This window comes from Carcharhinus amblyrhynchos, chromosome 9 (assembly GCF_965287045.1).
Source record: "Carcharhinus amblyrhynchos chromosome 9, sCarAmb.v2.hapA, whole genome shotgun sequence".
Lineage (NCBI taxonomy): Eukaryota > Metazoa > Chordata > Chondrichthyes > Carcharhiniformes > Carcharhinidae > Carcharhinus > Carcharhinus amblyrhynchos.
This window is the reverse complement of record NC_137332.1, coordinates 17,276,229-17,304,214: the sequence shown is the minus strand read 5'-3', so window position 1 is coordinate 17,304,214 and position 27,986 is coordinate 17,276,229. Positions and strand designations below refer to the sequence as shown.

General features: G+C 45.2%; 1 protein-coding gene across 1 annotated transcript in view; it reads left to right on the top strand.

The window, feature by feature from the left end:
* bcar3 (BCAR3 adaptor protein, NSP family member) overlaps positions 1–27,986 on the top strand; it is a 183,468-nt gene that overhangs the window by 50,533 nt on the left and 104,949 nt on the right. Inside the window, exons 2-3 of the mRNA XM_080195243.1 lie at positions 1,373–1,501; positions 24,285–24,399. Of these exons, the coding sequence (XP_080051369.1) occupies positions 1,412–1,501; positions 24,285–24,399 (205 nt within the window). The 5' untranslated portion in view covers positions 1,373–1,411. The remainder of the gene's footprint in view (positions 1–1,372; positions 1,502–24,284; positions 24,400–27,986) is intronic.

Sequence of the window (27,986 nt, the reverse complement as noted above, 5' to 3'; positions counted from 1 at the left end):
GAGCAAAAGAGGTTTGCAAAATTGGTTCCACGTATGAGCTACTTCTGATATGAGGATAGATTAGAGAGATCGGAAATGTTATCCTTGGAGAGGAGAAGGCTAAGAGGAGATTTGATGGAGATGTTCAAAATCATGAAAGGGATGGACAGAGTAGATGGGGAGAAACGGTTCCTGCTCGTGGAAGGATCGAGAAGGAGAGGGCACAGACTTAAAGTGATTGGCGAAAGAAGCAAATGTGACATCAGAAAAAGCTTTTTCACTCAGCGAGTGGGTCGGGTGTGGAATGCACTGCCTGGAAGTGTGGTGGAGGCAGCTTCAATCGAGGCATTCAATAAGGTATTGGGTGACCATTCGAATAGAAACAATGTGCAGAGGTACAGTGCAGACACAACTGTCCGATTGGCCTCTTTCTGCACCGTTACAGTGCTGTGATTCTGTGAGTTTAGGATTGGCATGTGTCTGAGCTGCTGGTGGAGAGTTATTGCGGCAGGTTCAATCATCTCTTTGTGATGAGTGCGTGAGGGGAGGGGAGGGGGGCTTTGAAGCAGGCAGGACAGACCCTGCTGTGGATTCTCCCTCCTGTTGTCCGATCACAGGTTGCTATCCACATTCATGGAGAGGTTTGAAACCAGCTATCCCACCGAGAAGACTTGTGACAGCAAATGGTTCCTGCTGCTGCTTCTGCTGTTTGTTATTGATTTAATGTTGAAACAAATCAAACACAGAATCCAGTTGGAATTACTTGGCAGACTAACCGTGTAATTAACAAACACTGGCAGAGTGCGGAGCATTAATTGTAATTAAACTTTTCTGATGCAAGAGTGTCTAATTGTATTATTCCAAAATCAGTAGCTGGACCCTCCCTGTCTAATATGTCAGCAAATGGCTTCGACAGGCAGTTTGTTTAGTGGTTTCAGTACGAGAACAACAGCATTCAGTTCCTCACTTGGATGAACAGTGGTGAGATTTAGTCCTGTGTTTAATGTTCAGTCTGTGGGGGTGTAAAGCAGAGGGTAGCAGTCTCCCAAAACCAATAGAAAAATGGAGCATGGTGCTTAACAGAGAGTCAAGCCAGCAGGAGCTGTTTTACACCCTGATAATGAATGCTTCCCCCCACCTCCCCTCTTTTTGTCCCTCTGTACATTCCCAACTTCTGCCTGAGAGTGGGTGATCGGATCAGAGCTTTCAGTAAACTCTCCGGACAAACCCAAACCTTGAGAGTAGAGCAAGTGCCGAAAATGACTAAATATTTACAATTCAGATAAGCCTGAAGGGATCCACAGAGAAATACCTTTCACTTTCAGACTATGGAATGTAGATTTGCTTTCCTGCTTTGCTTGTACTGAACGTGTTCATTCCTTTCTCGTAACAGTTTCTGCAGCAGCTGTGAACTGAACAGTGTGCATTGAGGATGAAGCACCTTCCTATTTCCAAGTGGCTGACTCAGCTGGGACTCCCCGAATACTTCAAGCTCTTTGATGAAGAATATGATGGAGTGGAGGTGAGTGTGGTTAAACTCACAAACAATTCCTTGCGGGATAATTAACTTGGAAAACCTCTTCCATGAATAAATCTTTAAGAATATTTAATAATCTTTGACTGGAGGAAGTGGGGACCAGGATATTGAATCGGATGACCAGTCATTATCAAGGTGAATGGCAGAGTAGGCTCGAAGGGCCTACCCCTCCCTCTAGTTCCTATGTTTCTATTTGATTTAAGGATGGCACAGTGGCACACTGGTTAGCACTGTCACCTCACAGTGCCAGGGAACCAGGTTTGATTCCCGTCTTGGGTCACTGTCTGTGTGGAGTCTGCATGTTCTCCCCATGCCTGTGTGGGTTTCCGCCAGGTGCTCCAGTTTCCTTTCACAATCCAAAGATGTGTTGGTTAGGTTAAATGGCCATGCTAAATTGTGTCCAAGTGTAAGTAGGATAAATACGTGGGGTTACGGGGATAGGGTGGAATTGTGCTCGGTGCAAACTCAATAGGCTGAATGACCTTCTTCTGCACTGTTGGGATTCTATTATTGTCACGTTGAGATACAGTGAAAAGTATAGTTTCTTGTGCACTATACAGACAAAACATACTGCTCATAGAGTACACAGGGCGGATGGAAAGGAGAGAGTGCAGAATGTAGTGTTACAGTCATAGCTAGGGGGTAGAGCAAGATTGGTTAATATAAGGTAGGTCCATTCAAAAGCCTGATGGCAGCAGGGAAGAAGCTGTCCTTGAGTCGGTTGATACGTGACCTCAGACTTTTGTATCTTTTTCCCGAAAGAAGGAGGTAGAAGAGAGAATGTCCGGGGTCCGTGAATCCTTGATTATGCTGGCTGCTTTCCTGAGGCAACAGGAAATGTAGTTGGAGTCAATGGATGGGAGGTTGGTTTGCGTGATAGACTGGGCTACATTCACAACCCTTGTGAACTTTGGAGTATATCTAGTTGTTGTGGAAAACTAGGCTAATTTTTCACTCCCTTATCTAGGAATAGTGAGGCTAATCGTAGTCCTTGACATGACCCACCATTCCGATCAGGTAGCTCGTTACAGACTAGGCATCAATCCTGGCATTTTGCTGGTCTCACTAGGCTATCCCTTGAGAGCAGAGAGAAGGTTAGAGGGAAGGATAGGATCTTACCTCCTCCAGTAAAACGATTACTTTGTTCTTTTTATTTAGTACGGTAAAGCTATTCCTATATTCCATTCTTGTTACAACATTTCCTGCTGTGTTATTCAACTGGAACCTAAGGCTTTTGTTAGTTGAAGAATGGGAGTTTTCTCCTTTCTGATCTTCGATGTGAAATAATTTTCGTACCTGATTTTTCTGACATTTCTCTGAAAAAAGTATGCGTCAAGTAAACTGGATTGACGTCCAGTAACTGGGAGGCCAGAGAATCTCACCCAATTACTTTAATTTTCACAATATTTAACTCCAGGAAATTGAGTCGCGTTGAAGATCAATTGGACAGTCTGACCAATCTGAATGAGGGGGAATCTCACAGAGACTCACAAAATTCTAACAGGTCTAGACAGGGTAGATGCGCAGGGAGGATGTTCCTGATGGTGAGGGGAGTCCAGAAGCAGGGGTCACAGTCTGAGGATTCAGGATAGACCATTTAGGACGGAGGTGAGGAGACATTTCTTCACCCAAACAGTGGTGAGTCTGTGGAATTCATTACCACAGGAAGTAGTTGATACCAAAACATTGAATGTATTCAAGAGGCGGCTATATATTGCACTTGGGGCGAATGGGATCAAAGGTTATGGGGAGAAAGCAGGATTATGCTTGGATGACAAGCTATGATCTTAATGAATGGCAGAGCAGGCTCGAAGGGTCAAATGCTCTCCTCCTGCTCCTATCTTCTATGTTTCTATGTAACAGAGCATGCGGAGGGATTATAGGAAACAGTGATGAGGCTGGTTGTTGTCCGTGTACGTGTATGAGCTAACCCCATGTCAGCAGATGGACGTTGCCAAGGGGTGGAATGCAAATGATAATGTTTAGGGATACATTACGGTGTTCTCCAACGCAGCCTTAAATTCTTCACTTCTAGCTGAACCAGGTTTCCATGGGGACCGCTTGTTTTGATGGTGTGGCATTGTGAGCTCCAGTTTCTTCAGTTTGCTGTGGGGAGCAGCCACTTCTCTGTGTTGCCTGAGGGGATCACCTGTTTGTGTTCCACTGAGGTCTGTTAAAGCTGCCCCGAACCACCCCAGCCAAACCCCAACTCTGTCATCCCCAGCCCGTTAAAATGCTGACGCTACATGGCACCTCATGAGAAATAAGAATAAATCATTTGGGAAACAGCTGATTGCACAAAAAAAAGGTTGCCAAACAATTATTTAGGCACATCCAGCCTCTCCTGGCCTGTAATTCTTTTCATCTCTACAATTGCTTGTTGTATTTAATGTTTTGCTAAGAAATGCTGGTGTGTTGAATAAATTTCGTCTCCAGTCACGTGCTTTATTTGTGGCAAGCAAGATTAAAGGTTACAAAGATGGTTTGAGAAGAACTCTACTTCTGAAATTCCACCTTTCTTATTGTTCAGCGTTGTTTAAAGTTTATTTGTTAGAATCACAAATAGGCTTACATTAACACCGCAATGAAGTTACTGTGAAAATCCCCTAGTCGCCGCAGTCGGGCGCCTGTTCAGGTACACTGAGGGAGAATTTAGCATGGTCAATTCAGCTTCCCAGCATGTCTTTCAGACTGTGGGAGGAAACCGGAGCACCTGGAGGAAAACCCACACAGACATGGGGAGAATGTGCAAACTCCAAACACACAGTGACCCAAGCCGGGAATGGAACCCGAGTACTGTGAGGCAGCAGTGCTAACCACTATGCCACCTCTGTAAGGATTAGTTTATAGAGGACAGCTTCGCAATTATCCTTATCCATGTTCAATAACTCAATTAGCAATTACGCTCACTGGCAAAATGCATCAGAAATATCATTGCCTAATTAGTAACTGCGCTTGGAATATTGTCCCCTAAACACTAGCTGCAGTCAGAATTTAATACCTGAATTACTAATACACTTAAGATTTCATCTTCTGGTTCATAAATGCATCTGGAATATCATCTCCTAATTATGAATTCCACTGGGAATATGATCTCCTAATTAGCAACTGCACCAGGAATTTAATAATGTGGTTAGTTCTGCATTTGGAATATCATCCCCTAATTATTAACTACACTAGAGATGTGCGATCCTAAGTAGTGCTTGCAATGGGAATATCATTCCTGAATTGTTAATTGCATTGGGAACACATTCCTAATTAGTAATGGCATTGGAACTTCATTCTCTTATAATTAAGAGAAGATTTGATAGAGATGTTCAAATTTAAATGATGTGGACAGGGTAGATAGGGAGAGACTGTTCCCAGTAGTGGAAGGAGAGAGAATGATTTAAAGTTTAAAGTTTACTTATTAGTGTCACAAGTAGACTTACATTAACACTGCAATGAAGTTACTGTGAAAATCCTCTAGTCTCCATACTCCTGCGCCTGTTCGGGTACACTGAGGGAGAATTTAGCATGGCCAATGCATCTAACCACCATGTCTATGGACCATGGAAGGAAACCGGAGCACCTGGAGGAAACCCACGCAGACATGGGGAGAACATGCAGACTCTGCACAGACAAGCCGGGAATTGAATCCAGGTCCCTGGCGCTATGGGGCAGCAGTGCTAACCACTGTGCCGCCCTAATTGGCAAAAGAAGCAATGGTGACGTGAGAATTGTTTTAAAAATAGCGAGAAGATCTGGAATGCGCTGCCTGAGTGTTTGGTGAAGGAGCTTCAATCGAGGGGATGGGAGTATTATCTGAAAGGGGAGAGTTGCAGGGTCACGGGGAGAATGGCACTAGACGCATTGCTCAGTTGCTGAGCCGACGCAGACACAGCAGGACAAACGGCTGCATCCCGCGCTGGAACCATCCTGAGATTCTGTGAACTAAACCGAACCAGGAATTTCACCCTTCGGTCACTGTGTTGATATATAATTGATCTGGTGATTTTCCACCTTGTGATTGCTGGATAAACAGTTTGGATTGTTGGATATGACTCAGCAGATTGCATCCACAGTTTGAGTGTGATAAGAGTTCACTTATTAAAAGTAATGATTACGTAAGCGACATGAATATTGTCGGCCAGTCTTTTATATTGAATGATTTTCCAATCCATATAGATAAGCGTACCTTGATTGAAAGTTATCTACATTACAGAACAGAATGACTCATCATCACTGATTTTGTGCTCCATTTAAAAGCAGCTTTCACTTTCTCCCAATTTTCTTCCTCACTTTTTTTTCATCTTTCTCCCCACTCTTGGCTACTGGTTGGTATTCAGAACTGGAGGCGCTGAAATCTCAGCAGCACATTGCTCAAAAGGTCATTTTGAGCTTGACAGTAAGTGTCAGCAAGTTGTTCATCATAGTCTAGCTCTCTGGCTGATGCCCACACATGAGGGGGAGGCGATGGCCTAGTGGTATTATCGCTAGACTATTAATCCAAAAACTCAGCTAACGTTCTGGGGACCTGGGTTCGAATCCCGCCACGGCAGACGGTGGAATTTGAATTCAGTAAACAATACCTGGAATTAAGATGACCATGAAGCCATTATCGGAAAAATTCATCTGGTTCAGTAATGTCCTTCAGGGAAGGAAATCTGCCGTGCTTACCCTGTCTGGCCTACATGTGATTCCAGAGCCACAGTAATGTGCTTGACTCGCAACTGCCCTCTGAAATGGCCTAGCAAGGGCAACTAGGGATGGGCAATAAATGCCAGCGATGCCCACATGCCAAAAATGAGTAATTAAAACCTCACTTACAGTGGATTTTCAATACTGACCAGTTTCCACCCCTATGCCATCCTCAGCCCCACCTCCCCCTAAACCTCAGTTACCCAAAAGCAATGACGCCCACTGTTACCATACAGATATTTGCAGGCTCAGCACAGTCCTGGATTCAAACCCCTGAATTTCCTGTTTGGTATTGCTTAGTAAACACGCTGAGCCATCATCATGCGGAAAACCTAGGGACAGGCTTTATTTAGGACTTCAGTCTCCTCCAAGACGCCGATCGAATGTGCTGAGAAGATAAACCAGATTTACTTTCTAAACTCTTTATTCTGGATGGATGGCAGGTGAACTCCACAGTGAGGTTATCTCTGAGCTTAATTGCTGTCAGAATCTGACCTGTTTGATATCATGTTGCTTATAAATCAACAGTCTAACTTTCAAGTCTAATTTTAAAAGTCAACTTGCATTTTATCTTAACCGTAAGTGGGTGTAAAACCTGCCACATTTAAAGATATCTGTAAATGGAGTTTTATGAGGTTCAGACTAGAGTTTGTGTGAAAGTAGGAAATACTAGTCCTGTAGTGGTGGCCATATGTACCATCTACAAGATGCGATGCACTGCAGGAACGCACCAAGGTTCCTTAGGCAACAGCTTCCAAACCCACGACTGCTACCAGCTAGAAGGACAAGAGCAGCAGATACCTGGGAATGTCACCACCTGGAGGTTCCCCTCCAAGTCACTCACCAACCTGATTTGGAAATACTGTTCTTTCTGGGTCAAAATATTGGAATTCTCTGGGGCGGCACACAGTGGTACAGTGGTTAGCACTGCTGCCTTCTAGCTCCAGGGGTCCAGGTTTGATTTCCGATGCCTGTGCGGAATCTGCATGTTCTCCCTGTGTCTGCGTGGGTTTCCTCCGGGCGCTCCGATTTCCTCCCACAGCCCAAAGACACGCGGGTTAGGTTCATTGGCCATGCCAAATTCTCCCTCAGCGTACCCGCACAGGCGCCGGAGTGCGGTGACTCAGGGGAATTTCACAGTAACCTCATTGCAGTGTTAATGTAAGACTACTTGTGACGAATAAATAAACTTTGCTATTTTAACCAGGCATACCTACACCTCAGGGACTGCAGCAGTTCAAGAAGTCAGCTCACCGGTGCCTTCTCAGGGGCAATTAGGGATGGGCAATAACTAAAGGCCACTGACACCCACATCCCTTAAATGAATAAAGAGGGGGCTGATTAATACGGTATTAATATCATACCGAGTGACCTTGTCATCTGGGGCATGTCTTACGCTGCTTCTCAGCTGAAGGGTAACAGTGTCGGGATGTTCACTTGCTGCTTACTTGTTCGACAAAGGAATGGGTGCGTTTACGATGTGACTTGTACACACCGTTACACAGAAGAGCGTGGCGACATAACCTCAAACTAAGTAAGTCCCTGAATAGCCAAATCCTCCCAACCAAATGCAATCTTCGTAGAATGTCTTTGGTGCAGAAGAAGGCCGTTCGGCCCATCGAGTCTGCACCAAGCTACTGACACAATTTTACAGCCCTTTCACTTAGGGGGTGGGGCTGGAAATACTGACAAGTCATTCAAAGGTCCATTGACTTTGACGGGAGTGGAAAATCTCACCGGTGGAAAATCACACCCACTGGGGGGGGATTTTCCTCTCAGTGCACAGAGTGCTGGCTGAGATGAGAAAACAAGCCCGTGTCTCTCCAGATTTTAAAACATTGAGCCCAAAACAACCTGTAGGTGCGGTTTGCACCGGCACTCTGGTGGGACGGAGCCTTATCAAACTGGCAAGCTCTACTCCTCAAGATATCGGGGCACCATCTTTAAATGTTTTGTTTGCCGACTATCGTGAGTTTTTCAGCCCACGTCACCATTTACGCTGACGACTAATCACCCTCAAGATTGCAGTCAGCAAGCCCTCCACAGAAGCAGGGAATATTGATTCATTCCAAAAATGAATTAGAGCTCTTCCAGAAACTTGGGTGGGCACAATGGTTGGCACTGCTGTCTCACAGCGGCAGAATCCAGGTCTCGATTCCAGCTTCAGGTCACCGTCTGTGCAGAGTCTGCACGTTCTCCCCGTGTCTGCGTGGGTTTCCACCGGGTGCTCCTGTTTCCTCCCAAAGGGCGTGCTGGTTAGATTGATTGGTCGTGCTAAATTGCCCCTTAATATCAGGGACATTAGCAGGGTAAATACGCAGGGGAACGGGCTAAGATCTGGGGTAGGATTGTTCTCGGTGCAGACTTGATGGGCCAGATGGCTCCTCCTGCATGGTGGGGATTCTATGATTCTGTGCTAGTGTTTTGTGATGCAGTAATTTAAACCGCGCCACGTGGGAAGTGTAACGTGTTTGGGAGGGACAGGTGTGTGGACCTAATGTTCCCCAAAGCTTTCCTCCATGAATTTTCCTCTTCTCATGTTTGAGTCTCTAGTCATATAATTGGTAGAGATTTATTGACTAATCATAGGGCAGGAACTCGCTGCCCTTCCGTGGCATTTTGTGGAGGCAGCTCGCCATTAGCCGCCGGGCGGGATCTTTCGGTGCTGCCAATGTCTACTGCATTTTGAATTGCTCGCCCACTCTGCTGCTGGAGATCCCTCCACAAAGTGTGTGTGTGTGTGTGTGTGTGTGTGTGTGTGTGTGTGTGTGTGTGTGTGTGTGTGTGTGTGTGTGTGTGTGTGTGTGTGTGTGTGTGGGGTGGGGGAGGGGTGGTGGGGGGTAGGTCGGTCAGGGTCACCTTTGGCGAAACCAAAGGTTCCCGCCAGTGGAAAGTGCCAGAAAATCCCACCCATGGTCATTACTTAGGAACATGCAAATGATGACGGACAGGAAAGCATCTTCCTTCCCATCCACCCCGTCCCTCACAATTGTGGTAACTTCTGCAACACAAGGTATAGACTCCCGCACATCACATGAAAGTTATGTGACCTTCTGGGAAAGGTGGGATAATAAGATAAAGCACTGGCCAATTTGGGGAGGGGAAATTCTTCGTCTGCCCCTTTGGCAGCTATGACTAGTTTTGAAGTTCACTTTGATTTGATTTTGATTTGCTTTATTATTGTCACATGTACTGGGATACAGCGAAAAATATTGTTTCTTGTGCGCTATACGGACAAGGCATACCGCTCATAGAGAAGGAAATGAGAGAGTGCAGAACGTAGTGTTACAGTCATAGCTAGAGTGGAGAGAAAGGTCACCTTAATGCGAGGTATGTCGATTCTAAAGTCTGAAGTCAGTAGGGAAGAAGCTGTTCTTGAGTCAGTTGGTGTGTGACCTCAGACTTCTGTATCTTTATCCCGACAGAAGAAGGTGGAAGAGAGAATGTCTGGGGTGCGTGGGGTCTCTAATTATGCTGGCTCCTTTTGCGACGCAGCAGGAAGTGTAGACAGTGTCAATGGATGTGGGGCTATTTTGCGTGATGGATTGGGCTACATTCAAGAGCCTTTGTAATTTCTTGTGGTCTTGGACAGAACAGGAGCCATACCAAGCTGTGATACAACCAGAAAGAATGCCTTCTATGGTGCATCTGTAAAGTTGGTGAGAGTCGCAGCAGACATAGAGTCATAGAGGTTTACAGCATGGAAACAGGCCCTTTGGCCCAACTTGTCCATGCTGCCCTTATTTTTTTTAAAACCCCTAAGCTAATCCCAATTGCCCACATTTGGCCCATATCCCTGTATACCCATTGTACCCATGTAACTATCTAAATGCTTTTTAAATGCTTTGGACATGTCAAATTTCCTTAGTCTTCTGAGACGGTAGAGATGTTGCTGGGATTTCTCAACTCTAGTGCTAGCATGGGGAGACCAGGATAGGTTGTTGGTGATCTGGATACCTAAAAACTGGTCCTGGTAATGCCCATGCAGTACCCAGCTTTTGTACTTGGTTATCTCCACCCCAGGCAGGGACATTTCTGGGTTCATTACCGCTTAGTGTTATATCACTACCAGGGGGATGAATTAGCTGGACCTTCATTTGTAATGTCCAACAACTCCCCCCATCTCCCAATGGACCTTCAGGATGGACATTGGACAGTGTCTGACTGTCAGCGGTGACAAATTTTATTTCTATTGATAGATAAAATGGTGCAGCAGTAACCAGGCAAAGATGGAGAATGGAGATTGCCAACTTCAAGCTCCCATTCCATTGTAGCATAAAGAATAAAAGAACATTATTTAGTTCATTCATCAAGAAAAGAAGATGAACAGATAGGTGTCTACAGCGAGGCTGCATCTTGTACACAGATTCTGAAAATTCTCCTGGATGGGCCGCTGGAGAGACGGATACAATGTCACAAACTAAATTGAGACAAATCATTCAAGATAAGCCCAGGCCATGACAAACTCTTCCTATTCTGCGAGTAGAACTAATTGGTCTTATTATTTCCAGCCTTTGATGAAAAGGTGTTACACATCTGGTATGTTCCTATTGCTTCCACCAGAATTGAAACAATGGCCTTGTTTGAACGATAAGCTGCAATGTGTTGACAGATAGTGTTGTGCCGATGTTTTAACAAGATTACCGCACCTGCCAGAGGCACAGGTTTTCTAAGTGATCAGCTGCCTGTGTGGATGAGTAACAAAAGACAGGCTCGTTTAGAGTCCATTCTTGCGCACATTCCCATTAATGAATAGCGAGATGTCAGGAAGAATACACCTTCCCTAAGGCAGAATACTTTCCACATGCACACCAACAACATTACCCTCCAACACCTTCATTCGAAAAGTCCTGCTGAAATTAGCTTGTATTTCTCGAGATGCTCCTGCTCTTTGGATAGACCAAGAAATGGCTTCATTCAGATCACGATATGGAGATGTTGGTGTTGGACTGGGGTAAACACAGTAAGTCTCAGAACACCAGGTTTAAGTCCAACCGATTTATTTGATCAAATCAAATAAATCGGTCAGACTTAAACCTAGTGTTGTCAGACTTCTTACTTCATTCAGATCAACTATACACTGTGCAGCCTATACAAAGCAACCCATTACAATCTCTTCTAATATATTTCCTTGCTGAATCTTTACCTGGAGCATTCATTCACAGACACGTTCACCATCACCCTTAATTCCTCTATTGTTCAAAAACTTATCTATCTTTGCCTTGAAAACATTCAATGAGGTAGCCTCAGATAGAAGCAGGGAAGTTGCTTCCACTGGCCAGTGAAACCAGAACTAGGGGGCATAACCTCAAAATAAAGGGAAGCAGATTTAGGACTGAGTTGAGGAGGAACTTCTTCACACAAAGGGTTGTGAATCTGTGGCATTCCCTGCTCAGTGAAGCAGTTGAGGCTACCTCATTGAATGTTTTTAAGGCAAAGATAGATAGATTTTTGAGCAATAAAGGAATTAAGGGTTATGGTGAGTGGGTGAGTAAGTGGAACTGAGTCCACAAAAAAATCAGCCATGATCTTATTGAATGGTGGAGCAGGCTTGAGGGGCCAAATGGCCTACTCCTGCTCCTAGTTCTTATGTTCTCATGTCCATTGCAGTGCTAATGCATGCCTACTTGTAACAAATAAATATTTATTTCTCAAGAACACAATTAGGCCATTCAACCCCTCGAGCCTGTTCCATCATTTATTTAGATCTATACCTTATTTCCCTGTATCTGCCTTGGTTCCATATCCTTTGTACCCTTGTCTGACAAATTTCCTCTCAGAGGAAGTTTTCTGGTCTGAATCTCCGCAGTGGGCTTGCCATTTTATTGCATTTTTGTATTTGAGATGGACCAACACTTTGCGTTTCACGTGTTAACTGTAGTTGCCTGCTGCAGCAAGCTTGCATGCAGACAGGCGTGTAAAGGGTGCGGTAACCCTCTCTGACAATCGATCGATGATTCACACACATCAGCACTGGTGTTTGTGACAGCTGTTCCCATCTATTACTTGACACCTGGAATTGATGATTTCGGGTCAGCCTAGCTAACGGACGCAGTCAGCATCTTCCAGCTGATCTGTCTCAGTGAGGACCCTGCCAGAGGTTTAGCCTTTGGGTGTCTTTTAAAACAGCTATTGAAGTTAATGCAAACAGACCTCAAGAGCCCAGCTCTGCTCTGCATCGACCACAGGTTTAACGTAAATATGTAAATAAAAGTTCTGAAGGAATTCTTCTCAGTAATAGAGTCAGACAGTCTTGCAGCAGAGAAATAGGCCCTTCGGCCCAACTTGTCCATGCCGCCCTTTTATCTTAAAGCCCTAAGCTAGTCCCAGTTGCCCACATTTGGCCCATATCCCTCTATACCCATCTTACCCATGTAACTGTCTAAATGCTTTTTAAAAGGCAAAATTGTACCCACCTCTACTACTACCTCTGGCAGCTTGTTCCAGACACTCACCACCCTCTGTGTGAAAAAATTACCCCTCTGGACACTTTTGTGTCTCTCTCCTCTCACCTTAAACCTATGCCCTCTAGATTTAGACTCCCCTACCTTTGGGAAAAGATATTGACTATCTAGCTGATCTATGCCCTCATTATTTTATAGACCTCTATGAGATCACCCCTCAGCCTCCCACGCTCCAGAGAAAAAAGTCCCTGTCTATCCAGCCTCTTCTGTAATGTAAAGTGAAGCCAGTTAGATACATTGCCCTTTACATAGAATAGAATAGAATCATAGAATCCCTACAGTGCAGAAGGATGCCATTCAACCCATCAAGTTTGCACCACCCACAATCTCATCCAGCCCCACCTCCTCATGTATTTACCCTGCCAGTCCCCCTGACACTAAGTGGTAACTTACCATGGCCAATGAACCCACCCACACATCTTTGGAGTGTGGGAGGAAACCGGAGCACCCGGAGTAAACCCACGCAGACACAGGGAGAATGTGCAAACTCTGCACAAGCCAGGAATCGAACCTGAGTCACCGGCACTGTGAGGCAGCAGTGCTAACCACTTGCTGTCTTTTGTTTGGATTAAATCATTGTGGGTTAATAGAAGCCATGGTTTTGTTGTATGACTCTCCATATATCTGCAGCCTCCACCAGCCCTACTACCTCCTGGGAGCTCTCCTGCCTCCAATTCTGCCTTCTTGCTCACCCTTCATTTCCTTCACTCCATTCTTGGTGCCTAAGGGTGGCACAGTGGTTAGTACTGCTGCCTCACAACGTCAGGGACTCAAGTTTGATTCCAGCCTTGGTTGGCTGCATGGAGTTTGCACATTCCCCCCACCGTGTCTGCGTGGGTTTCCTCCGGGTGCTCCAGTCTCCTCCCACAGTCCAAAAATGCGCTGGTTAGGTGGACTGACCATAGTAAATTGCCCCTTAGTGTCCAAAGATGTGTAGTTTAGGTGGTGATTAGTGGGGTAAATCTGTGGAGTTACGGGGGTAGGATCTGGGTGGGATGCTCTGTCGGAAAGTTGGTGCAGATTCACTGGGCTGAATTGCCTTTCTCTGCACTGTAGGGATTGTATGATCCCTTCAACCTCGGCCCAAAGCCCTGAAATTCTCTCCCTAAAACTCTCCGCTTCTCTGTTCTCTTTTAAGATGCTATTCAAAACCTACATCGGACCAAAGTTTTGGTCACTGTTTCTAGTATTACCTTTTAGTAACTCAGTGCTGAGAGCGGTGTTGAAGCAGCTTTTTGCAATGTTGTTGTTGACCCAGACACTGTGCTGCAGAGGAATCATAGAACACTGATGGCAGCCATTTGACTTGTTAGACTTGTGTTGGCTCTTTGAGAGGGCAGTTGTGCTCAGTGCTGTGCCTCTGCTGTTGTCCATAACCTTCTAAGTTCCCCATCCTCTATACCTGTTCAACTTCCTCTTAAGACAATTTTTGGGATTAGCTTCCATTGTCTTCCGTTATCGAGGGGAGGCAGGGCGGAGTGGTATTATCACCGGAGCAGGGCTCAGGGGTTTGAATCCCACCATGGCAGTTGGTAATATCTGGGACAGAATCTTCAGAAGTGCTGAAAATGGCATAACTCGCACCCACCAACTCTGACAGAACCCACTGCCATTTCACACTCAATCAAGCCCAGAAGTAATAGTGCAGCATTCTGCCTGGAACTAAGTCCTGGGACCGCACTGGGTCCTGAGGCCTGGAGGGTAAGGGATGCCCCAAGGGTCGGAGGGGGGGCAATCTCATTGTTAGAGGGTAGGCCTGGAGCTCCCAGGTTCCGGCGATCGGGAACCCCAAATATGAAAGGGCCTTCCGATTGAGGCAACCTCGTCAAATAATACAGTCAAGCTAGTCAGACAATTTGTCTTTAACATACCCGTTCCTGGCTCCCCTTGATTATGCTCTGCCTTTCCAAGTGAAAGTTCAGCTTGTACCTGATGATGGTTTCCAATAACCTCTCTGGTGTTAATGTTAGGCTGACTGAGTGCAGGTCCATTCTTTACCCTTCTCTCATTTCTGGAATATGAAGTAAGCAATACTCTGCCGCTGCTCTGATACGTTGACTGTTAACTGTGACTTGTGCCTTTACTATTTCTACACATTGCTTCTGTCAGTGGCTGAGGGTGTGTTCAATCCAGACCAGTGATTACCCATTGAGTGGCACTGTAGCACAGTGGTTAGCACTGCTGCCTTACAGCTCCAGGGACCTGGGATCGATTCCCAGCTTGGGTCACTGTCTGGGTGGAGTCTGCACATTCTCCCCATGTCTGCATGGGTTTCCTCTGGATGCTCCAGTTTCCTCCCACAGTCCAGATATGTGCAGGTTAGGTTGATTGGCCACGCTAAATTGCCTCTTACTGTCCCCAGATATGTACATTAGAGGGATTAGCGGGACAAATATGTGGGGTTATGGTAATAAGGTCTGGGTGGGATTGTTGCCAGTGCAGATTAATTGGGTCCAAAGGCCTCCTTCTGCACTGTAGGATTTCTATGATTAGTATATCTTCTCCATTACCATCTGGTCCATCACTTATGGACCTCCACATTAACTTGATTTGTGAGGACAGATGCAAAGTGCTTATTTAATACTTGGCCCATGCCTTCTACACGGAGATTTCCCTTCAGATACATTATGGGGCTCGCATTTTCCTCAGTGGGCCACTTTTAATATAGGTTTCTAAAATGTTTCAGGATTTAAATGATACCACCTGTTAACCTTTCTTTAATCTTCCTTTGCCTCCTCTGTGAACCTTTTCAATCCCTTTGGGCTACACGGTAGCACAGTGGTTAGCGCTGCTGCTTCACAGCTCCAGGGACCTGGGTTCGATTCCCGGTTTGGGTCACTGTCCGTGTAGAGTTTGCACATTCTCCTCGTGTCTGCGTGGGTTTCCTCCGGATGCTCCGGTTTCCTCCCCCAATCCAAAGATGTGCAGGTTAGGTTGAGTGGCCATGCTAAAAATTGCCCCTTAGTGTCCTGAGATGTGTAGGTTAGAGGGATTAGTGGGTAAATATGCAGGGATATGGGGCTGGGATTGTGGCTGGTGCAGACTCGATGGGCCAAATGGCCTCTTTCTGCACTGTAGGGTTTCTATATCTATTCTATATCTACAACTCTCTCCTGTACTTTCCATAACCTTCCTTGTTCTAATGAATAATGTACTCCTGACATCTGCCGGACATTTTAACTTCTATTTCCCACCTCATTCAGGGTATGTTAGCTTTGGATGCCCAATCTTTTCCTTTCAAAGGAGTAAGCCTAGTTTGTCAACTGTAGCTCACTTGGAAATGGCACTCGAGTCAGGAGCACAGAAATCAGGGCTGGCACCCCAATGCAGCACTGGGGAGGTGCTGCACAGTCGGAGATGTTGTCTTTTGGATGAGACCCTATCATCATGTAAAAGATCCCATTACATCATTCCAAAGAAGAGCATCTGTGGTGTCTTGGCCAATATTAATCCTTCAATCCATGTCACACAAAGTCATGATTACTGTTTGTGAGGATTGACTATTATTGGCTGCTTCAGACCTCCATTACAACAGTGACTACGGTGCAAAACAGAAGTACATCATTGGCTGTAAAGTGCAGACATCCAGTGGTTGTGAAAACCTCCATATAAATGCAAGTCTTTGTTTGAACTCTCTCAGCCCTGAATGCCTCCCATTGTTCTGTTACCGCCTGACCCTGGAATCACCTTTTCCCATTTACTGGTTCTTAAATCATGAAAATTAGTTTACCCCAGTTGAGCATTTTTACTATCCGTGTTTTCTGGTCTCTGTCTATAATTATTCTAACCTGAATTAGGTTGTGGTCTTGGCAGGCTGGATGTAATACTTGCCATACTTCATTACCCAAAATTAGATTAACCCTGCTTTATCCTTTTGGACAGGAGACATATTGATCAAGGAAATTGTACACATAAGGACATAAGAAATAGGAGCAGGAGTAGGCCACCTAGCCCCTCGAGCCTGCCCTGCCATTCCATAAGATCATGGCTGATCTGATAGTGGTTCAGTTCCACTTACCCGCCTGCTCCCCATAACCCTTAATTCCCTTATTGGTCAGAAATCTATCTACCCGTGACTTAAACATATTTAACGAGGTAGCCTCCACCACTTCAATGGGCACAGAATTCCAAAGATTCACTACCCTCTGAAAGAAGAAGTTCCTCCTCAACTCTGTTCTAAACTGACTCCCCCTTATTTTGAGGCTGTGTCCTCTAGTTCTTGTTTCCTTTCTAAGTGGAAAGAATCTCTCTACCTCTACCCTATCTCGCCCCTTCATATCTTATATGTCTCTATAAGATCCCCCCCCCCCGTCAGCCTTCTAAACTCCAACGAGTACAGGCCCAATCTACTCAATCTGTCTTCATAAACTAAACCCTCATCTCCAGTATCATATCAGAAATTTCTCTCCTTGCCCTACTCTTAGCAGTATGTCTATATTAAGGTTGTTAACGTCTTCTAATATTACAGTTCTAATTTTATTATCATGGAATCCCCTGCAGTGCAGTGGGAGGCCCATTGAGTCCACAGCGACCCACTGACAGAGTATCTAACCCAGGCCCACCACTCCACCCTACCCAATGGCTAATCCATCTAATTTACACATCTTGGGAAACTAAAGAGTGAATTAGCATGGCCAATCAACCTAACCTGCACATCTTTGGACAGTGGGAGGAAACCAGAATGAAAACCACGCAGACACGTGGAGAACATTCAAACTCTGCACATACGGTCACCCAAGACTGGAATTGAACTTGGGTCCCTAGCACGGTGAGGCAGCAGTGCTAACCGCTGTGCCATTGTGCCACCCTAATTGCCTTAGAAATTTGCCAACAAGTTTTCTTTTTCACATTTTGGATTTCTATTCAAATGAAAATCCCAGCTATGTAAATATTCACTCTCCTGTTCCTTAAACCCAAGCCAAGTGGATTCAGTCCAAGAAGCAGCTGGTGTGTCCAATCTATTTCAAACTTTTCATCCTTAATTAATAATGCCAACCATTTTTTACTCCTTCTCTATCTTGAATACTTAGTAACACAGTATATAAAGGATTTGTGAAGGATTGTATTGGAGCAGAAATGTTGGACACAACTGACGCATAATTGCAAAAGATTTATTAACAGGTTATTGTGTCTCAATAACACCATGATTTTGCTGTTAGTACAACACCAATCTTTCACCCTGTAGACACTGCCTGACCCTGCAGGTCTTGTAATTTAGCTTCACTTTCTCAGGCTACCTTCCCATGGCAGTGTTCAGAGTGAAGAGGTATCCTGTCCTCAGCCAGAACATCAGCAGAGGGTCAGCAGACGGCACTTAGCAGCAGGAAGCCTGGCTAGTGTTTGCTGAATGAATCTGGCTAATTCTGCAGAGACTAAGGATTGAAGCTGGAATCAGTTCTGACTCCATGGACTGGATTTTCCAGCCATGCTCACCCCAAGACCGGAAAATCCCGCTCAAGATCAACGGAGCTTTGCATGGTCCTGTCCTGGCCACTATGATTCCCGTGGTGAATTTGTCAGGAAAATTCCACCCCATGTTTCAGGACCACATGGTGTAGTTTCCAGGGCAAGTGCCTGGGGAAAGGATTTTCATTGATACATGGCACAATGCAGATCCTTAAAAATGGCAGGATCTGGAAGCTCTGTTAGGGTGGCACAGTGGTTAGCACTGCTGCCTCACAGCGGCAGGGACCCAGGTTCAATTCCGACCTTGGATGACTGTGTGGAGTTTGCATGTTCTCTCTACATTGGTGTGGGTTTCCTCTGGGTGCTCTGATTTCCTCCAAACTCCAAAGATATGCAGGTTAGCTGGATTGGCCATGCTAAATTGGCCCTTAGCATCCTAAAATGTGTAAATGAGATGGATTAGCCTGGATAAAAATGTGTAATGTTGTGGAGAGAGGGCCTGGGTAAGATACTCTCTCAGAGAATGAGTACATATTTGATGGCCTCTTCTGCACTGTGGGGATTCTATAACATTTCCAGCAGATCCTATTTTTGCAGCTAGGCGAGAGGCTCATTGTGGAGAGTGAGGGCGATGGTGGTGTGAATTACACTCAGCTGGGCCATTTAAACTCCACGCACAAGACAAACGGACCCATGTTTCACTCCAAATATGGCCTTGGATCTGTGGTGTGTGTTCCACAGCTTTATGGTGGTGGTGTAAATACTCTTGAAAGACAGATAACATATGTAAACTATCAAACTTTCAAGTTATTTAAATCCCATGCCCCTTTTAAAATTCAAAAAAAAGCCTGCATGTGTTTGAGAAAATATTAAAAATCAGTTCGAACAGTGTAGTTGTTTGTTGGCATTACCCTAAGTACTGTCATTATAGTATTCTTGCTGTTTAGCTGCTTTCAAAACATATCATTGTTGTAAGTTTTCAAGTTGATCGATAACTCAAAAAAGTTATTAATAGATTAGCTGCCTTTGTAGCTTTATGAACATAAATGTTTGTTTTTGTAAGGGATTAAGTACTTGTGAGAATTTTAAAAATGGGCTTTAATGAACGAGAGTTTCTTAATGTAGCAAGGTATGTAATGGATACTTAGAATTTTATTTTTATCTCAGCATGGCTCCTGAGGCCTGTCCATGGTGGATACTGCATTAATTGGCATGGGGGGCAGAAGGGAAAAGGACAGTGGGTAGGGAGTAAGAATTGCCATTGATGTAGGTGCTATAAGGGGCTGTGGAGATGACAGTGTTGGCATGCAGGTGGATGAGGGACTATTGGCTTGGGTTGAGAGGCATAGGTTGGCATGGAGAGTACAGGGGTCTATTGGGGTAATGGATTGGCACATTTAACATTTAACAGCACAGACAGTTTACAGATTTGTGCTGTTATATGCTCTGTCTGAGGCCAGAACTCTCCATTCATCTGACAAAGAGGTAAACCTCGAAAGCTTGTGAGTTTACTATCAAATAAATAGGTTGGACTTAAACCTGGTGTTGTCAGACTTCTTACTGTGTTTACCCCAGTCCAACGCCGGCATCTCCACATCGAAACCCATGCAGACACGGGGATAACGTGCAGACTCTGCACAGACAGGGACCCGAGCCGGGAATTGAACCCGGGTCTCTGGCACTGTGAGGCAGCTGTGCTAACCACTGTGCCGCTGTACTCCAAACAATGATGATGTTTTAGCCATGAAAATAAAGGAAGCCCTCATGCATCCCTGTTGCAGCCTGTTTTTTTAACCAGCGTTGTGTCTGAACATTTGGGTCAGGGATTTTTTTTGTAGTTTGACGGTAACAAATTTAATACATTCCTCCTGTTACTCTCCACTTCTAGTCAATGGTGTAATTTCAGAACATCTGCCCTTGAAACAGTGTTGGTGGTCTGAGCGCATTATGGCAACGTTGAAGGGAGAAGTCTTGGTAGGAAAACTGATGGCTTTGATAATGCCTTTTGATCCGTTAGAGTGTTTATGTCTGGAGAATGAGGGGCCATTCAGCCTGCCTGCCTGTTTACGGACCCCCTTCATTAGCTGGCTTGTTGCAGTCAGGTGCAGAGGCCAGCATTTGACCGGTCACCTTTAACAGCCTTCCCTGCCCTGCCGCACAAAAGCTCGCAGAGATAGTAGAAAAGCACCTGCGGAGAAACAGCATTGTCAAAACACAAGAGCACAGAGTCATAGAAACTCCTCCCCCAAATTGTACAAGGGGCCTGTTTAAACAGTCATAACATTTACAATGAGATAAGAGAAACAAAGGGCTGACTAGGATACAGCCACAGCTATGACTGGGAAGCAATTTGCCCTGGTACCACTCTGCTTCACAAAGTGACACTGATAAAAGTGCCAGATTCAAAGCATTCTCCTGCTTTTGTTCACCAACCATTTACCAGGAATTCAAAGTGAAGCAAAATATTCATTTACAACAGATTTTAAACATGCCGCCAGCATGAAGTGTGTGATGTGACAGTCACCTTCTTTGTGGATGTGAAGCGTGCTTGATCAATCAAATTGCCTTGTAGAGGTTCTTGTAAGGCGGGGGGAGGTGACACAGTGGTTAGCACTGCTGCCTCACAGTGCCAGGGACCTGGGTTCAATTCCCAGCCTTGGGTCACTGTCTGTGTGGAGTTTGCACATTCTCCCTGTGTCTGCGTGGGTTTCCTCTGGGTGTTCCGGTTTCCTCCCACACTCCAGAGACATGCTGGTTAGGTGGATTGGCCATTGCAAAATTGACTCTAGTGTCAGGGGATTAGCAGGGTAAATGTGAAGGGTTATGGGAATAGGATTGGGTGGGATTGTGGTCGGTGCAGACTCGATGGGCCGATGGCCTCCTTCTGCACTGAAGGGATTCTATGATTGTGTCACTTCCAAGGGTAAAAGACAAAGGGGTCAAAGAGGATGTGAAGATAGCTGTTAAAGTCCCAGCTATTTCTCCCCTTGCCTCCTGCAGGATAGACCCCATCCGGCCCCAGGGACTTGTCTACCTTAGTGCAATTTAGGGTGCTCAACATTTCCTCCTTCCTTTGGAAGTTAAGGTGAACTCTCCAACAGCCAGAGAATAAAAGGCAAATTACTGCGGATGCTGGAATCTGAAACAAAAACAGAAAATGCTGGAAAATCTCATCAGGTCTGACAGTATCCGTGGAGAGAGAATAGAGCTAATGTTCCGAGTCAGGATGACCCTTTGTCAGAGCTGGAGACAAGGAAAATAGAACGAGACTTTTAAGGATAATGCTGTAAGCGGCAAGATTTCCACCACAGCCTGACCCAACTGAACTCCAGAAGAAAGTACATCACTTTACGGCTGACACTCTCCGTCTCCCTGGTTCAAACACCACCATGCCCAGGGCACATCAGGGCAGCACAGTGGTTAGCACTGCTGCCTCACAGACCCGTGTTCAAATCCCAGCCTGGGTCAGTGTCAGTGCGGAGTCTGCACATTTTCCCCGTGGGTTTCCTCCGGGTGCTCTGGTTTCCTCCCACAGCCTGAAAGGTGTGCTGGTTAGGTGCGTTGATGATGCTAAATTCTCCCTCAGTGTACCCGAACAGGTGCCAGAGTGTGGCGACTAAGGGATCTTCACAGTAACTTCATTAATGTAGGCCTACTTCTGACACTAATAAATAAATCTTAAACTTAAAAATTCTGAGAAACCTCAACATATCAATGTACTTCACCGAAAAGCCACCAGGAAGTACAGTGGCTCCAGGCAATATGAATTTCAATGAGAACTTGTTTTGCTGAAAGAAGAAAACTTAAGGAGTTTGTACAGTAAGGAGTCTCACAACACCAGATTAAAGTCCAACAGCTTTATTTGGAATTACAAGTGACTCACCTGATAAAGGAGCAAAATTGACCAATAGTTCCTGATTCCAAATAAGTCTTTTGGACTTTAACCTGGTGTTGTGGGACTTTTCAATGTACACACCCCAGTCCAACGCTGGTATCTCCACTTCATGCCTAAGGGGTTACAGCAAGACACACAAATATATGAATATAGAACTTGGTTCAGTCAAATATCTGATTCTTATGCAAAAGGCAATGATTGAGAATATGGTTTATCACCCAGGAAAGGTTCTCACAATGGCTGAAGCCTCGGATTAATGTGCTGCAGATAATATGTTGAATATTAGAGTCATAGAGGGTTTACAGCATGGAAATAGGCCCTTCAGCCCAACTTGTCCATGCCGCCCTTTTTTTTTAAACCCTTGAGTTAATCCCAATTGCCCACATTTGGCCCATATCCCTCTATACCCATCTTATTCATGTAACTGTCTAAATGCTTTTCAAAAGACAAAATTGTACCCACCTCTACTACTACCTCTGGCAGCTTCTTCCAGCCACTCACAACCCTCTGTGTGAAAAAATTGCCCCTCTGGACACTTTTGTATCTCTCCCTTCTCACCTTAAACATATGCCCTCTAGTTTTAGACTCCCCTACCTTTGCGAAAAGATATTGACTATCCAGCTGATCTGTGCCTCTCATTATTTTATAAACCTCTACAAGATCACCCCTCAGCCTCCTGCGATCCAGAGAAAAATGTCCCAGTCTATTCAGCATCTCCTTATAACTCAAACCATCAAGTCTTGGTAGCACCCTAGTAAATCTTTTCTGCACTCTTCCTAGTTTAATAATATCCTTTCAATAGGCTGACCAGAACTGTATTCCAAGTGTGGCCTTTCCAATAATTTGTACAACTTCAACAAGACATCCCAACTCCTGTATTCAATGTTCTGACCAATGAAACCAAGCATGCCGAATGCCTTCTTCACCACTCTGTCCACCCGCGACTCCACTTTCAAGGAGCTATGAACATGTACTCCTAGATCTCTTTATTCTGTAACTCTCTCTCTCTTACTTGCTCTGTTGGCCTGCTCATGTTCTTGTGACATACATTGACTACAGACGAAGATGCTAAGTTGGTGTTCTTTGTGCTTGCTTTACACCCAATGGTTGCCACTTTCTAACCTCATGTGTCCAAATGATATATACTGCTCTTAAAAATATTGGCAGGTTCGTGTCTCACCGCTGTTCCTGATTATTCACATTGGCCCTGTTTAGTCCACCTCAAACATAGACATAGCAGATACAGGAGCAGGAGGAGGCTATTTAGCCCTTTGAGTCTGCTGCGTAATTCATCACGATCATAGCTGATCATCCAACCAAATGGCCTAATCCTGCTTTCTCCCCATAACCTTTGATTCCATTCCCCCAAGTGCTATATCTAGCAGCCCCTTTGATACATTCAATGCTACATTCCAGTAGTAATGAATTCCACAGGCTCACCACTCTTTGGCTGAAGAAATGTCTCCTCACCTCGATCCTAAATAGCCTACCCCGAATCCTCAGACTGTGACCCCTGGTTCTGGACTCCCCCACCATTGGGAACATCCTCCCCCTATCTACCCTGTCTAGACCTGTTAGAATTTTTTAAGTCTCAATGAGAACCTTCCTCATTCGTCTGAAATCCTGTGAAAACAATCCTAACCTAGTCAATCTCTCCTCCATCGCTTTATCTTCTATGGCTGCGAGGTGGGTTGGCTCCACACTGACGTCACTTGTGGAATGGTTCATTGCCCTCCCTTCGCCACCACAGCCACTCCCAGTAATATTACACTCCCCATCAAAAATGGAAACAGCAATGGTTCCAACACTATTTCCTGAGGCATCCCACTCAGGACTTCCTCCCAACCCAACATAATTTGTCCATCAAACACACACTGTTTTCCACTTAGTTTTCCACTTATCAGTCCATTTCTTAACTATACTTTTGAGTTCACCTGAAGCAGAGCTTATCATGAAACGTTGAAGAATTGGATTGCAAACTGATTATATAAGAGAAATTCTGTACACAGTCTGACATGTGCAGAGTTAGGCTGACATTGTGTAGTTATCACAGTCTTACAGGACGTTGATTATCTAACATATACTGACTTCAGTCTTATGTACACAGATTAGAATTGATGTACATAGACTGTACACAATCTGATGGATACAATATACACATAAATACAATATACCAATCATTGTTTGATCTGTACAAGAAATTCTGTTCACAGTCTGATTTATACTGTATACCTAGTGCAGTCTATTTTATATGGTATATAGTTCACAATCTGATTTATCATTCTTACTCTTAAGTAGTCTCACACTCTATTATTTTCTACAGGATTTGCTGCATTTGACAGAAGCTGATCTGAGGCAGCTGGGAATTCAGAACCAGATGCACAGGACTCATATCGTATCCAGCATCTTTCTTCTTCAGGAGAGAGAAAGGCGGAAAGGTATCCCAGTATAAGATCATACTCTTTCTTTATTGTGTGTGTGTGCGTGCATGCGTGTGTGTGTGTGTATGTATGTGTGCGTGCGTGCATGTGTGATGTGTGTGTGTATGTGTGTGTGTGCATGTGTGATGTGTGTGTGTGTGTGTGTGTGTGTGTGTGTGCATGTACCTGCACACACGTTTCAGGTTCATGTTCACTGGAGTTGGCCACATGAATTCTGCTGAATTGCTGGTCCAGTTATAAGGAGAGCTTGTTAGAGAGTCCAACTCTGATCTGTGGCTCAGTGATAGCACTCTTGCCTCAACATCAGGAGGTTGTGAGTTCAAGTCTCACCCCAGAGCTTGGAGCACAATGTTGAGGTTGTGGCTGAGGGAGTGCTGCATTGTTGGAAATGCCATGCTTTGGGTGAGATGTGAAACTGAAGACCCTTTTGCCGCCTTGGGTGAATGTCAAAAATTCCCATGGCAATACTGTGAATAAGAGCGGAGGGGCTGGGGTTGGAGGGGTTTCTCCTGGGTATCTAAGCCAATACCTATTCCTTGGCCAACATCTAAACATGGACAATCTAGTCAGTTATTTCATTGTGGGTGCTTACTGTGTGTAAATTGGCTCCCATGTTTCCTGCATTGTCATAGAGGTTTACAACATGGAAATAGGCCCTTTGACCCAACTTGTCCATGCCACCTTTTTTTAATGACTAAGCTAGTCCCAATTGCCCGTGTCTGATCCATATCCCTCTATACCCATCCTGTCCATGTAACTGTCTAAAAAAGACAAAATTGTACCCAATTCTTCTACTGCCTCTGGCAACTCGTTCCAGAAACACAGCACTCTCTGTGTGAAATAACTTGAAACACCTTCGAACAACCTCAAACTACCCACCTTCAGGAGAACAGTTACCGCGACACCACAAAACCCTGCCACAGCAACCCCTGCAAGACATGCTGGATCATGGACATGGTACATGGTACATACACCTGAGACTTGGCCAGCGTTGACTGCCTGATGTGCTGCAGGAAAGGATGTCCTGAGGCATAGTACACTGGGGAGACCATGTAGACATTACAACGATGAATGAATGAGCGCCACTCGACAATCATTGGGCAGGAGTATTCCCTTCCAGTCGGGGAACACTTCAGTGGCCACAGGCATTCGGCCTCTGATCTTCGGGTAAGCGTTCTATTGTGGGGGATTCATTTAGAAAGTAAGAAGGATTTGCAAATCATTTCCCAAAAAGCTCCATAGCCAACCAAGCGCATGACACATGACAACACAGAGCCACTGAGCAGAGACTGATAGCCAAGTTCCGCACACATGAGGGTGGCCTCAACCAGGATCTATCTGTAACCCCCACAACTTGCCTGGGCTTGTAAAATCTCACTAACTGTCCTGGCTGGAGACAATACACATCTCTTTAACCTGTGCTTAACCCTCTCTCCACTCACATTGTCTATACCTTTAAGACTTGATTACCTGTAAAGTCTCGCATTCCAAACATTATCTTGTCAATTGAGCTTGTGTCTTTATATGCCCTGTTTGTGAACACAAGTCCTCACTCACCTGATGAAGGAACTTGAGACTCTGAAAGCTAGTGCTGCCGAATTAACCTGTTGGACTTTAACCTGGTGTTGTGAGACTTCTTAATGTGTGCTTACCCCAGTCCAACACTGGCATCTCCACATCATGAAACAAATTACCCCTCCAGACTCTTTTGTATCTCTCCCCTCTCACCTTAAACCTATACTCTCTAGTTTTAGATTCCCCTACCTTTGGGAAATGATGTTGATTATTCTTAAAATGCGCTTGGTTGGCTATGGAGCTCTCTTGGAAATGATTTGCAAATCCTTGTTACTTTCTAAATGAATCCCCCAGGATCCCTGCACTTTCCCCTCGGCTTCTAACCGCTGCTTGTACTGAAGCCATGGAGCCGGTTACTCTCCGAGGACAGCATCAACACAGCTGGTTTCCGGGAGGCTGTTTTTGATGGGCTGAGGTAAGTTGGGTTCCAGTATTATGACCAACAATAAAGACACATTAAAGCTTCCTGCAGAATGGAAACTCTGATGATAAACCCTGATGGTGCCTGCTGTTGATATCGATATTTCTCACCAAAGTGTTTGCTGGTATTATGTTTAAGGTATGACAGTGATTCTGAGGTACTCCACTGGCTGTGGAGTGTTTTGGGACATTGCTGTCTTATTGGGCAGTCCCTCAGAATTGAGGGTAACGTTATTCCGCTCCAGGGTTGTGGGTCCTGAGGTGACTTAGATGCTGAATCTGCACACCCTGCCATAGATGGGGTAGTGTCTGATGTGGCAGGTGGGTGGGATGTTTGGAATTTGGTACATTCCTCTCACTTTTTGCGCTTGGCCTCCACCTAGGCCTGTTGACAATGGTTGGCGCTTTTGTGGATGCTCCTCTGATTTGGGTAATCGCAAGCAAGAGATTCCCACAAATCAGTGGGGATATTGTTTGTTTAAGGAAGTTTTGAGGACATCCCAGAAATGTTCTCTCTGCCTTCCTGGTAATCATTAACGTACAGAAGTTCTGAGCATCCTTTGGGAGTCTTGTGTCAGAATCCCTACCGTGCAGAAGAAGGCCATTCGGCCCATTGAGTCTGCGCCAACCACAATCTCACCCAGGCTCTATCCCCATAACCCCAGACATTTACCCTAGCTAGTTCCCCTGACACTAAGGGGCAAATTAGCACAGCCAATCCACCTAAGCCACTCATCTTTGGAGGAAAGCGGAGCATTTGGAGGAAACCCACACAGACACAGGGAGAACATGCAAACTCCACACAGACAGTGACACAAGGCTGGGAATCGAACCCGGGTCCCCGACGCTGTAGGGCAACAGTGCTAACCACTGTACCACCGTGTATGCAGACAATATGATCCACCCAGTGTAGCTGATTCACTATAATCAGTGCCTCAAAACTAGGGATGTTGGCCTGAGGACAGTGATATTGGTGTATCGATCCTGCCATTGAACTTGTAGGATTTTGCAGAGCCATCACTGGTGATACGACTGCAGGGGTTTCTGCTGTATATTGTCTCTGACACACACAGGAGGGCAGATAGCAATGCAGCCTGTAGACCATTAGCTTGTTGCTGGGTTTGAGGTTCTTGTCATTGAGTAGCCCTCCTCAGACAGCCAAAAGCTGCGCTGGTTCACTGAAAACAATGTCGATTTTCATCGTTGGTGTTTTCCCTCGCTCAGGGGTGGCTGCCAAGGTATCAGGAATTATTAACTTGTCCAGCGATTCATTGTGGATCTTGATAGTTGGAGGATGGCATTGCGCAGGGAGAGCAGGCTGGCACAGCACCCATTCCTTCGTGCAGCTCTGTTACTGTGCTGACGATAGTTTACAACCCAGCCTCTGAGTGTGCACATACACAAGGATGGTCAGCTCGGTGACAGAGGTCAGAGTGGTCTTTGTTCTGGACTGAAGGTGACGTAGTTTGAATGGTTTCTCGACCTGTAGAGCAGCCCCACTCTGATAGGAAGGTACATGGAGATGGGATGGAGTTTTGTGGCGAGGAAGACGGAAAAGAGCATCGACACAGCCTTGCTTAAAGGTTTAT